At 39.7% G+C, this 17,609-nt stretch overlaps 1 protein-coding gene across 3 annotated transcripts in view; it reads left to right on the top strand.

Annotated features, from left to right (window-relative positions):
- The window catches only part of SETBP1 (SET binding protein 1), a 349,520-nt gene that overhangs the window by 323,837 nt on the left and 8,074 nt on the right, over nt 1–17,609 (top strand). For all 3 annotated transcript variants that reach the window (XM_037508593.2, XM_037508595.2, XM_037508594.2), the window contains exon 5: nt 45–215. In XM_037508593.2, the coding sequence (XP_037364490.2) occupies nt 45–215 (171 nt within the window). The remainder of the gene's footprint in view (nt 1–44; nt 216–17,609) is intronic.

Here is a 17,609-nt window from a genome sequence, read left to right as displayed (position 1 = left end):
TGTTGCTTCAAAGTAACTTCAGTTTTCTGGTTATTGTTTTTTAGGAATGCCAAGTCCCCACTTAAAAGTGGACCAGACAGCAGCTCACAATAAGAGCGAGGGCTCGGTGTCCACTGTGATGACCAGGAAGAAGCCTGTCACTGTTGACAGTGTTGCAGTTCCGTCCAGCCCAGTGTTATCTCTCCTTGCTGCCTCTGCAGCAACGTCGGATGCAGGTGAGCAATTTGCAGGTGTCTCGGGTAAGCCCATGGGAATGAGCTGTTGGATACCGGTAAGTTCTGTGTACCAACCTCACAAAGACATTGAGCATTTGAGCTGTCTCAGCACTGGGTTTTCAAGTGGAAGAATTCGACTAAAGAAAATTAGTTCAGAACCTGGAGGCAAGGGTACATGAAGATGCTTCCCAGCTTACTCTAATACTGGCTAGTAAGTAGGAACAGTATTACTCCTTATCAAGCCTTAGTAATTACCCATCTCTGCATCAAAGGTCTGATATATATGTCATCTCATGTAACTCATAAAAAACTCCGAAATAAATCTGTGGGTACTCATTTCAGAAGAAGCTAAGGGTAAAGAAACGTCCCAGGGACCTTTGGATAGAAGGGTTCCAACTCAGGCCCAGAGCCCATCCCTCCCCACATCTCACACCTCTCTTGCTCACCCAGTTTGGGAGTCAGTAATCGCTGAGTTTTCAGATACCTTGATACGTCCTACCCCATGATTTCATGCAGTTCTCAATAATCACCAGCATCCTCACTGGTTGTTGATAAAATACAAACTCAGATATTTCCAATGCTCTGCAGACAGCCCTTCTATGTCTGCCTTACTCTACTCCCCACACAATCTACATCAGCTCCTGTACCAACCCCCACTTTGCCACACTCACCCCTACTGCCAGGAAGGGGTGGGATTCAGCTCATTGCCTTTCTTCAAAGACAGTTGTACTGAATTCCCATTCACTTCCCACAAATCTTCAAAGCCCAGCCAATCACAGTTCCTCTAGACACCCAGAGCATCCAGCATCTGTACCATGCATATGCCACCCACTCATAGAAAACATTAAGGAATGTCTTCTATATAACTTCTTGTTCCTTATAACAGAGTTGTACATACGCAGAGATAGAATCCATGACACATTTCGTAAACATTGGTTGAATTGCTGAATTGATAAATGTTATTGCTGATAAATTCAGTATGTAGAGTTGCCTATTGGCATTAAAAGACCAAGAGATTCATTGTTGATAGTCACTCAGATTCATCTCCTAATCCATCAGGTAGCTTTGAGCAGAAAACTCAACTTGTTTATAAACCTACCTGCTTTATGGAAATCTTTGGTAATTAGAAAGAGAGCCCACTGAATATCAGAAGGAAATATTTGCAATGACAAATCCCAACTTGAGGTCCACAAAATACTGTGATAAAAGATGTTTTCATAGTTTAATGAGTGTAGGAGATGCTTCATTACACCTGCTTCCTTCCTACAGGGCTTTTCCCAGACTTCAATTTATCAGCATGCATTGTGAGGCCCTAGGAGGAGGAAACATAGAATTTCAGAATCTTTTCCGACCACAAACCCATAATTCCAGGGATAACTTTCAACATCACTTGGAAATGGTGTTCTCCTCAGCCATTTGGGAAATCTTGCTTGAAGAAATGGGCCCATCTCTCAAATATGACCATAAGCCTTCACATCTTTTATATGCCAGGTGTGAAATGAAAAGCCCTTGGTGAAAATGCAGGGTGAATGATGCCAGGATGAACACAGGAATAGGTTAGAAGTGGGAAAATCACAAAAGAATGCAGAGAAGTTACCCCTGAAACTTAATGGGTTAATAGCTCCTCTGTGGGAAGGTGTCAGCCGAGTCCTGAGTGGTAGAGGCGGTGCCAGGGCAACTCCGGGAAGCCATCACCTTGACTGGAATGCTCTAGATGCCACGGTGGTGGGTGTGGTAACACAGATCTGAAGAGGGGTGACTCTAGACCTCCGAATCACTTACAGTATTGTAAACCAACATTACTTCAATAACAAGTAATACAATTAATTTATTTTTTAATTAGGGTCATGGAGCACGCTACCCACCCAGCTAACTGCTAATTCAAACTCGTCCTTTAAGCAAGCTCTAGAGAACTCCCTTTATGGATTTAGAAATTAGCTTGTGTGTTTCTGCCTTTGCTTGTCAAGCAGATATTTCCCAGGTGCAAAAGACAGGTGGTCCCCCATTTTCCTTCCCTGAACTCTGTGCATTCAGTGTGAGAGAGAACACTTTCTTGGGATCCCGTGTCTCTTCTAGTTGTGCTCAGTAATTTACAAATATGCCAAACGGACATAGAAGCATGTGGGTATTGAACTTTTAAACCTGCTTCTCTGGTAATCAGAGCTGAGTCAAAACTCTCCTGTTTCAGGATGCAGGAATGGACTGTTTATTTTTGGCAGTGCTAAAATGAGACCCTCATGAGAATTTCACAGTTTTGGTCCATTTCCGGGTCTCAGGCTGCTGAGCAGAACTTTTGGAGGGAAATAGGCCAGAGATCTACTCCAGGTGCTGGAGGCCAGACCTCCCTAAGATTCTACTTCCCACAAACCTGGGAGAGTTAGGGGAGCAGAGCCTGGGCGTCTGTCCAACCCCCTGCTTCACACATGAAGAAACTGAAGCTCCTGAGATTTAGAGATTCGCCTGAGGTCATGCAATTGGATTTGAACCCAAATTTCTTGATTTACTGTCCGTTTCCAGTGGAATCTCACTTTCTCATAGGTCCAGCATTAGCAAAGTCACATTTCTTCCTCCCTATCTATGGACTTCTTCTAGAGAACACTGATTGAAACTCATGATTTAACGCCTTAATAAAAGTGAAACTTGCAGTAGATGGTCAATAGATTGTTTTTGGGTTTGATTTCATTCAACTGGGCACTTGTGCATTAGTCACGTGTATAACTGATGAGAAAACAGGCTTAATTTTTGTTTTCTTTAGTGCCCCTTTCCTTATCTATCATTATAAGAAGGAAATGTGGAACTACTTCTGGCTGGATACAGAAAGGAATTTATTCTTCAATAGGTCACTATTTCTACAGATGGTTTGGAAGACCCCAACAATCACGGACGGGAGGGGAAAGGGTAAATGACTTATAAGGCAAAATCAATTAAGTTATAACAATGACTAAAAGAGCTCAATTCATCAGAAATCCCCTACATTTAATTATAATGGATGCTAAAGTGCCTAGTGTGATTCTGACACATGATAGGTGCTCGATAAATAATCACTGAGTGAACTGGGTAATCGCCAGGCAGTAGTTGTGAATCCACACAGTGCCAGACATGGTGCCACCTCTGAAAAAAATAGATTCCTTCATGGAACTAGTTAATCGAATAGAAAATGTGAGACAAGTGTGTTGTGTGTGGTTGGTAAATACTTGCCAAATAACTGATTAGTCTGCAGTCTTAATAGTACTTTTCAAATGGCTGATCTTTAGTAAAAGAGAAAAGGAAATTTCCTTCCAATATAATCATCACAATGTGGGAGAAATGGGTGTAGGTCAGAGGTGTGACAATAGGGCTCTTCTGGCTCAAGTGTGTGTGTGTATAAATTTTTTGTTTGTTTAAGGCAATTTTTTAACTTCTCAAAGTCTGGGTGGCATGCCGATATTGATTGAGAGGCAGGGGCAGAAGAGGAGCTTGTGAGAGGATGTCCAGACTGGGAAGGTGTCACCTCATGAGCTCCTGGGAGGGAGGGATGGCTGTGGCTGCTACTGGTGCTCACACAGGTCAGCCTTCGTGATCAAACTGCTCAATAGCTATTGATCAGACTAGCCCCCTGATACAGCGAAGGAGGCCTGGTGCAAGGGAACACTGCATCATTATTGTGAGTAATTAAGGCTAATGCAGTAAAAGCTTCAATAAAGTTTGTTCAAAGTGATGCATAATTTGAAATAACTTCTAGTGCACTAGCCCACCAGTGATTTAATAGCCATATCATATAATCCATACCTGAGGAAGTCAAGATAATTTTTCTGATTGTCCACATATTGAACAAACTTCTTCGGGAGGTCACCTAATGTATAGAGAATTCATGATTTCACTACTGAAACATTACAAATTCTGTAGGAACTCAGAAACAAGAAAATCTTTTTGGTTCTGTACCTGAAAGTCTAGTGTAAGTATTATGAAAAACAAGGAGGCATAGCTTTCTTGTAGTTTCTTTCTCTCTCTCTCTCTCTCTCTCTCTCTCTCTCTCTCTCTCTCACACACACACACACACACACACACACACACACACACACACTCTTTCAGTATTCTCTCATTTTAAACCCAAGGAATGTATCAGGGTTACCATCTAGCCAGATCTCCACTACTAAAGGTTTAGCTCAATTAGAGATAAGAGAGGGGGAAAAAAGGGAGCAGCTTTTAGCTTGTATCTGTTTCCTATCAAGAGGACTCCATTATTCTCTCAAATTCTATGATCTGCCTTCTTGAAAACTACCAGAGCCATGAGGAAGTGAAATATTTAAATATCACAAGTTTATTAAATTTTAGACATTTTACTACTGAAGGGAGACACTTAGATTAGTAAACCACTTAGCTATAAATATTAATCAAACTATCAATCTAATCAGAACTGATGGATACCTACAATCAAGATGTGAAACCTTAAGCTTGAAAAATGAATTACCTTGACAAAGGGAAGAATGCGTTCCTAATTTTAAAGGAATCAGAATGAAATCTAGTATTCTGGAACAAAATGATCATGAGAATTGCTCCTCTCTCCCAAATTCTAGGATGCCTGATTTTTTTCTTAACCTACTGCCATCTATGGAAAGGAGCCCAGAATAATGAAATAATATCCAAGAACAAAAAGCAATGAAGAGGGATTTACAAAGTGTAAAATGATTTATTTCACTTGCTTTTAGTCCTGTGTGGAATCATGATCTGAAGCGCCTAACCAAAATAGCAGGTCCATTCAGCCAAAAGTCTTGTCTTTCAAAAGAACCAAAATAGACCAAATAAATGTGCAAGTTAATAGGATTTAGAGCAACCAAAGTCTGCAAGGATACACATTGAAGTCTTCAAATAGTAAAATAAATGCCTGTAAGTCCAGACTAATCACTTAAAATATACAGTAGAAAATCTTCCAATAAAGATCTAGGGAAAACAAGGCTTTATTTTAGAAACAAATTGTTAAAGTGGTCTGAAAAGTACTACCTATGACCCTTGTGGAAGCAACCCAGATGGCTCTGTTGGCCCAGAGAGTTCTGCTGGAAAGTCCCCACCTGGCACTGGGCATGAAGAGACCCTGCAGAAATGGAAGCTGCTATGTTTCCCTGGTCCTCACTGCAAATGCCTTCTGAAAATCCTCGTAAAGTTCTTTTTACTTTGCCCAAAAGGGGGTAAATAAGCCCTGCCCTCATCTGATTCGTTCTAGACAACCTAAAACAGATGAGCCATTCCCATTGCCAAGGCTATAAACGTGACCTCTTCTAGGCCTTCTACCCCTACACTGTATCCTTGAATATATCAATCAGCACTAAACTTCTGTGGGATCCCAATTGTCAGACTGTAATTTTCAAAATCCTAAAAGCTTATGTCAAAGAGTCATTGAACTCTTTAATGAAGAAGCCAACATGGTGATAAAATTGGTTCAAAGAAGAGCTAAAGGGACAGGGTATTGTTGGAATGTAGACTTTGGAGAAAAATATGAGCAAGATTGCTCAATGAATAGCCCACTGGGCAATAAAACCTTAACCTCTGGGTTTGTCTTTACTACAGACATCATTTGCATCTTTCTTGGCAGAATCCATGAGTTCTATAACCTGATGTGTTCTGAGCCTTTAATCAGGCGTGATAGCAAATCCAACAAAGGTACATTTCCTTAGATAATTGATAATCCATGGGCAGGTCTATGAAATGATTCCTTGGACTCTGAAAGGACACACACCTTCCATTTACTTTGTTTCTAAGTCTTGGCTCATTTTTCTTAACACCACACAAGGCCTATGTGATGTTCTCGTTGCATGTATGTGTTCTTGCTTCAGATCACCTGCATTGAAATCTCAGTGTTGTACTTACCAACTGGCTGATCTTGAACCTCATTGTTCACATCTGTAAAATGGGAAAAAGTATATTACCTAGTGTAGAGGATTGTGATGAGGAAGAAAAAATCTTAGCAGAGCGCCTGGCACATAGGAAGAGTTAAGCTACCGTTGATGTTGCTTTTGTTGTTATTACTATTGCTATTGATTGTTTTCTAGCCTGGAATGTTCTTCTCTCCCTTACCCACTCCTCCTGCTACTTGAGTGACTAATTAACAATTATTCTCAAGACTCAGCATAGGTACCTTCAACTCTAGGATGTCAATCCTCACATCCATTCTGAGAACCACGAGGTTGCTAAAGTTGTATGCCATAGCCTCTATGCCACCACCATTGACTGTACCCATTGATCCCTAACTTAGCTTATTATCTGTCTTCATGCCTGTGTCACATGCTAGACTGTCTACTTCCCCATTGTCTAACCTTACTCAATTTAGAACCCCTGTGGCTAGCACCGAGAGAGACAATTAAACATTACCCGCTTTAAATTTTGGTCAATATGCATTGAACCACTCTTTCCTGCACAAAACCATCTGGTGCGTGAAAACACATACTCTAGCATTATATTTATTAAAGTTGAGAGGTAAGGATTTGTCTTTGTTTTCCATATCAGCACCAGAAACAGCAAAGGATCCCAAAAATATCCAGTAGAAGCAACAACCTGAGAGAGACCTCCCTTTTGCAGACTCACTCCTTTTTGTTCAGTAATGGCAGGTCAGCTCCTGGCTCATCTACCAGGATATCTTCAGGGAAGATTATGTTCAAGTTGAAGAATCATCTCTGTGGCCCAGTATGTGCAGCAGATGATTATGCATTTCTCCAGAGATGGGAAAGAGGATTGTGCACATGAGTCTTCCTTCACTCAGAAGTTCTATGGGATTTTCAGGATAAGCCACTCAATGGAAAGGTGGAGATTATATCAGCCTAGAATGTACTTTCCTTGGTAGTCTTGTTTAGCGGCTGGAGTATTGATTTCCCAGGAGCAGCAACCACCTCCTATTTATGTTTATTCCCATTCAGTGAGTGCTGAGTATCCCGTGAATTCCCAAAACCTTTGGTTATATAGGGAAAAAAACCAGAAGGGACCCCAAAGCTAGGAGCACTGCTGTTAAACAACTTGTTACCTTATTTCTGTGTGAAGAAACGTGCACAACACTGGGTGCATAGTAGATTCTCAGTAATCTTGTTGCAACTTGATTTAACTAATTTTCTCTCCTGAGCTGAGATTTTAGGAAAGACAGAGGTTTAATGGCAGGTTTAAAAGTGCTGTGTCTGTGAGAAGTTTAACTCAATTTGTCTTCTCTGAATGCTTCATACAGATTACGTTACCAGCCACCTCTTGCCACAGTCAGACCCTCTTAAAAATAGAGTAATGATAATAATACATTTTATCTTCTTCCCAGTGATGGTATCATTCACACCTCCATTGAAGCCCAGTGGGAGGCTTAGCTGTGAGGCATCAGACTCAGGGGGAGTCAGGTGCGATTATTGTAATGAGGACTCCACGCTCGGTGAAACACAGGAAAGAAAACCTCCCATTCGTGAAGTGATTTCTATTAAGATACTCATTTTATATCAAATATTCAAGCTCCTCTTTATAAATGGGAGAGAATGAAAGGAGACTCTTCCAGGGGCAGATTTTATGTGGCCAAGAACGAAAGGGCACAAATATTTTATGATCAGTTTTGAGATGAAAGTAGTGTGTCTGCCTTGTTCACTGGCTCTTTCCATTTCCAGAAGTCTAATTAGATTGTTGGTTTAATGGTGGCAAGATAATTTAGTGGCAACTGAAAGCAACTGTGTTAATGAGAAGGGGGGCAGAGCTTTGGGCTTCCTGTAATTAATGGGGAGTTTTTGAAAAACTTCTTGGGTCTAGTGAAGTTTGCATACTGAGACCAGCTGTTGAGAAGCGAGTGCAAGGTCTTTCCCATTCAATGTTGCGGAAATGGCCTCAGGCAATGTGGAAGACCGGTGTAATGACTGTCATTGAGAATCATCTTTAGTGGTCCAGGCAGCCTGGAGTCAAAGAGACTAGAGTCAGAGAAAGAGGGAGGCGTAGAGATAAAGGAGGCCGTGAGAGAGACTAGAGTAAGGGTTGGAGACTGATGTGACAAAGAGAAAGAGAGAGACAGAGACAGAGACAGGCCAGTCACCTGCTGGTCCTCTTCTTTCTACCTCTGGGAGCCCCTGAAGTAATCCCAGAGCAGGGAAGCCACAAGATATCTAGGTGCTAAAACTTAAAGCATCTAGACAAGACAGGATTCAAATAAACTAGAGGTTACCTCTGCACACTCTTTCATGTTGCACAAGAAGAAATCATGCCCAGAAAGTACAGTGAATTATAAATATTACCTGACTGAGAATTAAGAAACCTGGACCCTTTCTAGCCATCTCATGGGTGAAAGTAGAAACTGGATTTGGATTTCAAGGACAATTGTTTTTTGTGCAACCTGCAGTACTTATTAATTCCTTCCTTTCAGTAAGTCACTGAGTCTAATTGAGACTTCTTTTTTCTTTTAAAGATTTATTTATTTATGCAAGAGCTGGGGTACAGGCCAGAGATTGGGGGGGTGAGAGGATTCACCAGAGTGGGGAACAGAACAGGCAGACTGACAGAAATGCACTGCTGAGGGGAGCAGTGGGCGAGACAGGAGAGGTCTGCTGCGCCATATAGGTTTATCCCTGGCCAGCCGGGGATTGAACTCGTGCTGCAGAGGCTGCGGATTGCTTCATAGTGTGGTGCTTAACCCCTTGCACCACCAGGGAGGCCCCTAATTGAGACTTCTGAGTCTCAGTTTCCTCATCAGTGAAATGGGAACAATAATCTGCATTTTAGGCAGTAGTGAGAAAAAAATGAAATAACAAATGAAAATACCCATCACATATTCAAAACTTAATGTATAATAATTTTATCACCCTCTGTAAAAACTGAAATCATATCATGTCATGATTTAATCATATTAAGGCATGATTTACTCATATAATTGAGATTTTAACATACATTAACTGTAAGTTTTACTTACTCCCCCTCCAAATATCTTATTTCAAGGAAGTCAAAGTCATTTACCCCTAAGTATATTAGCTGAATCTTACTCAAACTTATAAGGCTTTGTTACAGATTGTTGATTAGTTTTTAAACACCTGCCATCCTGAATCACACAAGCATAAGTTTAGACCCTGTTCTGGGTCTTGTAAACAGTTTAGGAAGACCTGGCTCCAAAACATGAAATGATCCATTGATATTTAAATAGGTAATAACAATCTGAGATACTAATAGAGCTATCACTCAGCAATTAATAAGTCATTAATTTCCAACTGAATGGTAGTAAGGGCATTCAGAGGACAATAAGATGATCAGGGAAAAGAAGAGTTAAGATGGTCCTCTAAGAATGGATGGAGTTTAATAAGCAAAAGGAAGGTGACAGAAAAAGGAGGGACAGGTTTACATTTCTGAGATGGGAATACATGTGAAAATAATAAGAGTTGAGGTTGGAAAAGAGGTTGGAAAGAGGTTAGAACATGAATACCTGAAATTGACCCTTCTAAAGGGCAGTGATACCAGAATGGCAGCCATGGGCCAACAGCAGCCTGCAGGTGTATTATAATTGGACTACAGAGGGTTAGACATTTTTAAAAAATTAATTAGCGACTCAAAAACATCAGAAAATTTACATAATAATCAAGATTTCTGGCTTTTTGAATCTCAAACTGTCTGGTAAATTGGGCTCAGATTCCTACCTCACAACTGATACATTTGCCCCAGTGATGAGCCATATTCTCTTTAATTTCCCACTCTCCAACCCCATCACCACCACCACCACCTTCCTTCATAATCCTGACTAACTTCATTCATTATATTGGCTGACTGACTCCCTATAGGCAACCATTTAAGGCATTTGAACTGGATCAAAACAATGTTCAGGAACACTTAATCTAGCAGAAGTAACATGTGTCATCTGTAGTAATATCTTTTGTTATTTAATTATGGAGTTTGGGGTTTGGAAGAGGCCTTTGAGATTGTGAAATTGAGAGCAATTTGGCACTTCAATGCAGTCAATAGTCGAAAATTAACAGGGAAACTCAGGTTTTCTCACTCCTTATCTAGATGCCTGTCATCTTTGTTTTCCTAAAAGAAAGTGGTATGAAAACTGGCTTTGAAATAGGGCAGGTCTGGCTTGAATCCTTGAGTTCATGACTTCTAAGATGTGTGCCCTTGGGAAATAATTTAGCTTCTGAAGTCTGGGTTTTTCTCTACCCAGTAGAGATAGAAATATCCTCAGTGGTTTCATCACAATTAAATGAGAAAGCATGAAAAAATGCAGCTGCACTGTAGCTTCTAACAAAAATGTTAGTTTCCTTCCCCTTCCCCTTAGTTTCATATGAGAGCAGAAATAATGCTTTCCATTTGCCTTGTATAGTCTACAGCTTGACACCAAGTGTAGATACTACGAAAATAATTTTGGAGTAAAGGAATGATTGAAAACCACATGCATCTACACTGTCAAAGAATACAAGTTCTTTTTCCCCCTCCCCACCCAGGACTCCTGCAATATGACAGCTATTATTTTAATGACCTTTGTAAATAACTCTTGTTTTGTAAGGTGTGTTTTTAATAGGGACATAAGGCGTCAGCTCAGCTGCTTCCTACCTCTCTGAGTTTCTCACCTGTTAAAGAGCCCTCTTCCCTGAAATAGTATGTATCCTTGATGCCTCTTTAAGAGACCAGATAACCTACCTACAACTATTAGGAAATGTGAGTTTGTGCTACCAATGGACAGTTTCAAAAGACAGAGAGAAAGTACTGATGGAGAGAACTGTAACTGTTCAATGAGCCCAGGAAAGTCTATGAACATCCTGTGTGGCCTGGATTCCAGGTTTGCCCAATACAGCTGACAGAGCACAAAACAAAAGAGAATAAACTTTGGGGCCTCCCTGGTGGCACAAGGGGTTGAGACAACCTATGAAGCTGTCCGCAGCCTCTGCAGCACGAGTTCGATCCCCAGCTAGGGAGATACCCATATGGCGCAGCAGACCTCTCCTGACTCACCCGCTGCTCCCCTCAGCAGTGTACTTTGGTCATCTGCCTGTTCTGTTCCCCACTCTGTCTCTGGTGAATCCTCTCACCCTCCACACCTCCGGCTTGTACCTCAGCTCTTGTATGCGTAAATAAATAAATCTTAAAAAAAAAAAAAAGAATGCTATCAAGCTATCACCAGCCACTACAGCACAAGTTCAATCCCAGCAGGCCAGGGAGCTGACCCACATAGCGCAGCAGACCTCCCCTGCCTTGCCCTCTGTTCTCAGCAGTATATTTCAGTAGATCCGCCTGTTCTGCTACCCACTCTCTGGTGAATCCTCTCACCCTCCCCCCCTCCCTGCACCTCTGGCCTACACCCCAGTTCTTATATGCATAAATAAATAAATCTTTAAAAAAAAGAGAGAGAATAAGTCTTATATTATCTTTAAATTTAGCAGGATATTGAAATCAGCCTGGAGCAATCCTCCAGGGCTGCTGGGTATAGTTTCAACCTAAAAACACTCCTCCAGGGGATTCCCTTGTCCTCTCCAATACCTGAAGATATTTTGGGAGGACTTTCCTTATTTTGAAACCTAGTTTTTTGTTAGTGCCTAAAAAGCCACAATCCTGGTCTTTGTCTTGTGCAAGTTACCAGAGTTAAGTGATTTGGGTTTTACATATGGAAAGTTCATTTTGTTGTGTAATTAATGAGAAACAGACTTTGGGAAGCTGATGATCCAGGCCCTTATTTATATGAGAGCATATGTCTGTGTTTTGTTTATGACTCACGCTCTTACTCCACGCATTGTAACTTGGGTTTGTTTACACTAACTTTTCCTAGAATCCAAGCCACATGGCATATGAGCCAATAATTTATGGTCTCTAACAGGGAAAGATGATGAATGAGCCTTTTCCTCTTAAATTGTCAAATCTTAAATTGAGGAAGGAGTATTTGCTGCCTTTAGTCTGCCTAAGCTTATATTGGGGGGAAAAAGTTTAAGTAACAACAAAAAAATAAAATAAAACACTAACCTACTGATATAAAGCTCAGATTTTGGTTTGTATTTGCCAGAAAATCATATAACCACTCTCCCTCCACTACCAGAATAAACTATTGTACTTCTGATCCAATGTTCAGCAATGAAAAGACCATTCATTCTCTCTTTCTCTCTCCTCCCGCTCCTGCTGCTCTTCCCTCTTTCCTTTCTCTCCCTCCGTCATTTTTTGGTATTAGATAATAATATATTATATGTACATGTGTCCATTTCCCAAGAGACCCAGAGGTCTAATCAATCCGTGACCTTCAGTGTTCAAGCTGGTTTCTTAATGGTACTTAATAAGTTCCAAACTTGTTTTTGCCATTGGAATTCCACTCTCACTATGGAGTGGTTTGGATGTCCGACTGTATTGTCACTACTTCAATGCCCCTGGTCACAGCTTAGATACCCCAGTTAACGGTGTTCCTACAAGAGTAGGAAACAATTAAAATACTTAAGGATCTAATTGAATTTATAGTGATTTGGATCCTCTTCAATAAATTCTTTCTTATTTCACACACAGACTTAAAAATTAGATGGTAAGCATTGATTCAAGTCAAGTCACTTAGATTAATTTCTGTTTAAATAAGTCAGCTGACCTCTGTGCTGGTCACCAAGAGGAGGGTCACAAATTGAGTGCCTACCACCGTGCCTGGCACACAGTGGGTGCCATCAATATTTGTTCCCAGAATGAATAAGAATGGCATCTTTACCTCTTAAAATACAATCAAAAAAGAGATAAATGTAGATTAATCCCATAATCTTAATATAGAACAGACTATATGAAGTGCTATCAGAAAGATACAAGCATTATACTGGGGAAGTGTTATTATTGAAGTAGGAGTTTTTGGATGACTTTTAGCAACAGTACTTAATGGGAGTTGGAAAGAAGGATAGAAAGTATCAAGATGTAGGTATCAATAAAAATCTTTAAGTCTGAATTTAAACTGAATTTCAGTGGAAATTGGAAAGCACTAGAACCCCTGCTAGTGTTTTTTTTGTTTTGTTTTGTTTTTTTGTCTTTTTTTTTTTTTTTCCCCTCACTGAGACAGGAGAATTGCCTCTGGATAAAAGAAAAATGTAAGGCTTTTTTCCTCCCATCCAACATCAGATGCAATATCCTCTCTGACAGAAATGAGAGCTGGGCACACACCTGTAGGCTATGCAAAGCAATTGTTTCTGTGGTACATCCATCATCTACTAAACAGACAGATTCAAAATATGTGAACTTCTAAAGCAATGGGTACATATTGCTTATTGATTTTATGAAAAATACAGACATCTTTTGTTGTGTAAATTAACATATTTTTCTTTGAGAAGTATCAATTAAGAGAAAAACAATAGCATGTTTTTTTTATTCTTATTTCACACACAGCCTTAAAAATTAGATGGTAAGCATTGGTTGAGGTCAAGTCACTTAGGTTGATTTCTGTTCAAATAAGTCAGCTGACCTCTGTGCTGTTCACTTGAGTCATTCGAGTCATGCGCACAAGGTGTTACAGGGACAGTGAGGCTGTTCAGGCCCTTTTGAAATCCCTACAAATCTGGGCACACTTTAAGAAAACAAAACTAAGTTTCAAAATTTGCACCACAGACGAGACCACTGGACTAACACCAATAAAATTAAAAATTTCATACTTAAGTAGAAGGTTTGTATTTAAACTCAAAAACCACTTCCACACAGCAATCTCTAGGGTTGGTGGCAGTTTATATGAGTCTTCCCGGGAGTTCATTCAGCCTTTGTTTAATATGAGCCCACAGTGTGATATTGCTGCAAAATAAAAATAAAAAAAAATTACATGTTATTTTTTTCTAATGTAACCTTCATTACTAGAATGGTAGTGCCTTGATCACAGAAATGAATTAACCCAATTTTTTCTGTACAAATCACTTTATACTTGGAAAATCAGTTCAATTCTGGTCACCAAAATTTAAGATTTGACCAGTGACAAAATCTCCAGAGGCCATGATCAAAATGGAATGCAGTCAAGAATTAATCTCAATGAAACACAGAGAACTGAGGGTGTTGTTACCTAGAGCAGAGAAGACTTGGAATTGCATAGATATATTTATTCAGAGTAAGTGTCCTGCCAAGAAATTAAGAAATTTGTCTGGAATCACAGAACTGAGGAGTGAAAAACGGAGACTAGAATCTCATTCTTCTAATGCCCCAGCCAACATGTTTCCTATCAGACTGTAAACAAGCCTGAGTATTTGAACAAATTGATGCAGTTTTAAGACCAGGAAGAAATCAAAACATGGATATCTATCGCTTAGCTTCACGCTTGAAGTTCTGACATGATCAACCAAGATTTCTTTCATCTGAGCACAAATACCAAAAATATGAAAATCTTCCTAAGATCCTATTTGTTTCATTATTTTTTGTGCCTCCCTGTTTTTCTTATTTTTTTCAAATGTTAAAAGGGAAAAAGAAAATGTCTCACAACCTAGTATGAACATGCATCTACAATAGCTGGAATATTATATAAAGGATGATATTTATAGTTAAGGATAGAGCTTTGCCACATTTGAGAGAAAAGAAGAAAGAAATATAAAGAGCCCTTTGAGAGGGTGCAACCACCCCCACCGTGTGACCACCTGGCATGCTGTGAGACTCAACAGATGTAGCGTCAAACTTTTTGGCGTTAACTACGTTTCTATCCAGCCTCTCATGTTGTCTAGTCAGCTGCTGGGGCTTGAACCACATGCAACATGCAAAAGCCAAAGTTGATTGAAAGAGCCTGGCTCGATGGCGCTAGTGTTTCTCCACTAACCAAGTCCGCTACTCACAATTCGTTCCTCACCAAAAGCTTAGGAAACCACTCTGGTCCTAATTAGTATAAGCCCTGGAAAGGCTTCCAGACATAAGAGACTCTCCTGTCGATCCATTCTGGGCAAATTCTGCAATGAATATGCACAGTCACCTTATAGGCAGTTCTATAATCACCTCAGCTGCTAATTCTCTGATCTCTGCGCTCTCGCCCTTCAACCAACTTTTTCCTCGCTTGCCAAAAATACTGCTTACCTCCTTAGAGGTTTCCTGAGTAATGTAGCTGTCTAATTAGGCTCAGGCGCTCTCTCTCAAGACAGGTTCCCACTGCCTTTACTTGTCCAAAGCCACGGTGGTTTGTCCAAAATCGAAGCTCGTGAAGTGACTGGCATTATTCCCTCATGGTCAGAGAAGTCGAGGATTCTGAAAACCTAGGGTCCTGGAACCCTAGAATGATGAATCCCATTCTAGATGTTCTTCCATACATAGGACAGTCTTCTGACTGACATGGATTGCCTATAAGTCAATTAAAGGTACTCTAGGGAATATGAAGATTAATGATATCCAAGCATTGGTCTCCAGTTTATAATCTGGAGCAATCCAGTAGGAAATATTATCTATTATGATGACACTACTGTAATATCTAAGTATTATTCATCTATTATTAAAAGGAACTGTACTCTTTACTATGAGGGGTATAAAGAACACGGGCTGTCCCTCTTCAAGAAACTTGAATGCTTCTTAAGCTGTACACTCATAAATAGCTAAAATCATCTTGAGTTAAAATCTTGAGTAAGTAAACTCTTTAAGAGTTTGGAAAATAAAGAAAAACCTTAAGAAGTGCTTTCCAAAATTTTTAATCATGCAATAATATCACTAACAATGTTGAACCGTTACCCTTTGTAAACACATGTTCAGAATATATGCACTCACCTTTTAAAATGTAACTTTAAAAGGTTGAGATAAATCTGAAGTAAGGAATATTCTTAAAATAATTTTCAATTTCATTTAACATTTTATTACCTAACGAAAAAAATATTTTTTGCTGCCATGAAAATTCTATACTAATTTTGATATTTTAATAATGATTTAGAGAGGTCCAAGTGATTGAGTTTACATAATCCTCTTTGAAAATTTTGGGTTTTTTTTTAACAGTTGTGATTAAGCAATTTGATGGTCTAGTTCCAAATTATGTTTATTTCAATACTAGTAAGTAGATATTGTAGGTTAAAAGAATATTTCACATAAATTCAAAAGGAGAAAGTATGTCATTTTCTAAATTTATAATTTTTTTTCAATCTCATCCATAAAATAAGTGAAGGTTTTTGTTGAAATTTGGCTAACCAACTTCCTTATTAACAATCAGATGGTCTTGCAAATCAAAAGACATCACATTTTTAATGAGTCCAGATCTTTGAAACTTTTTATTTGGCCATTAACTCTGTTTACAAGATTTTAAAATTTGCAGATTGAAAAGATTGTGCAGGTTGTAATCTATCATTTTCAGCAACAAAAGTGCCAAACAACAGAAACATTTCCAATCATTTTTCAAAAATGTTTTCTCTTTAGTATGAGTTTCTTTTTAAAAGCAGTTACTTTCTTGCCCATTTTGCCCCTTTTACCCCAAAGGGACATTAAGTGTTTTGTTTTTTAACCACTCTAGGTTACGTTACTAACGGTACATTGACAGCACAGAAAGCATTTAGAACCTTTGTCTTTTTGTACAAGAAAGCTGCCAAATTCAACTTTGAAAATGGCAATTCATGTATACAGTTTGCTGTGAAATAACCAAGACAACTCTTGGTTGGGCATATAACATATGGAAATTCCTGCTCACCTTACAAAGTACTTTGAATTTTTTCCTATATAAAAAAAAATCTCAATTTTCTCAAATTAATTATGTAGGCAGAGCATCTGTGCATTAGAATATAGGACATAACACCACACTGAAAGTAATCAATTGATGGTATGCCCCTCAACCCCCTGAATGCTTACAGTCTCTCTTCCTTCTCCCGGGGACCTCTTGCTTAATTGTAACAGTGACTCCCCATCTGATATGAAGCCCAAATAAGGGCATCACCATGGCTCCTTATATTAAGCATTTTTTAAGATTTATTATTTATACAAGAACTGGTGTACAGGTCAGAGGTGCGGGAAGGCGAGAGAATTCACCAGAGACAGAGCAGGGAGCAGAACAGGCAGACAGACCAAAGACACTGCTGAAGGGAGCAGCGGGCAAGGCAGGAGAGGTCTGCTGCACCGTGTGGGTTTCTCCCTGGCCACCAGGAATTGAACCCGCACTGCAGAGGCTGCAGACACTCAACCTGCTGTGCCACCAGGGAGGCCCTTATGTTAAGCATTAAAATGCTTAACTTAGTTCTTATTTCTTGAGAAAATATAAACAATTAAAATTTAAGATATTTTAAGATATTTTTCTTGCTGTGCAGTAGATATAGTCCTTTTTTCTTCCTCTTTGGAAAATATGTCTCCCCAACTTGGGATCAGATCTGGAGAGACAGAGGAAGTGAGCACTGCGGGCAGGGTTGCAGAAGCAGCAGGGTGCTAGGCTAGGCAACTTCCTGACAAATCCTGGACACCAGCAGAGCCTCACAGAGACCTAGGGCAAACACACTGTTTAGTAGCCTTTGTTACTCCAGCGCTCACAGCCCACCTGAGATAAGATGATCCATCACAGTAACCCCC

This window comes from Talpa occidentalis, unplaced genomic scaffold, assembly GCF_014898055.3.
Source record: "Talpa occidentalis isolate TD23 unplaced genomic scaffold, MPIMG_talOcc4v2.1 talOcc4.13, whole genome shotgun sequence".
In the NCBI taxonomy this organism is placed as follows: Eukaryota; Metazoa; Chordata; class Mammalia; order Eulipotyphla; family Talpidae; genus Talpa; species Talpa occidentalis.
This window is presented reverse-complemented; position numbering and strand designations above follow the sequence as displayed.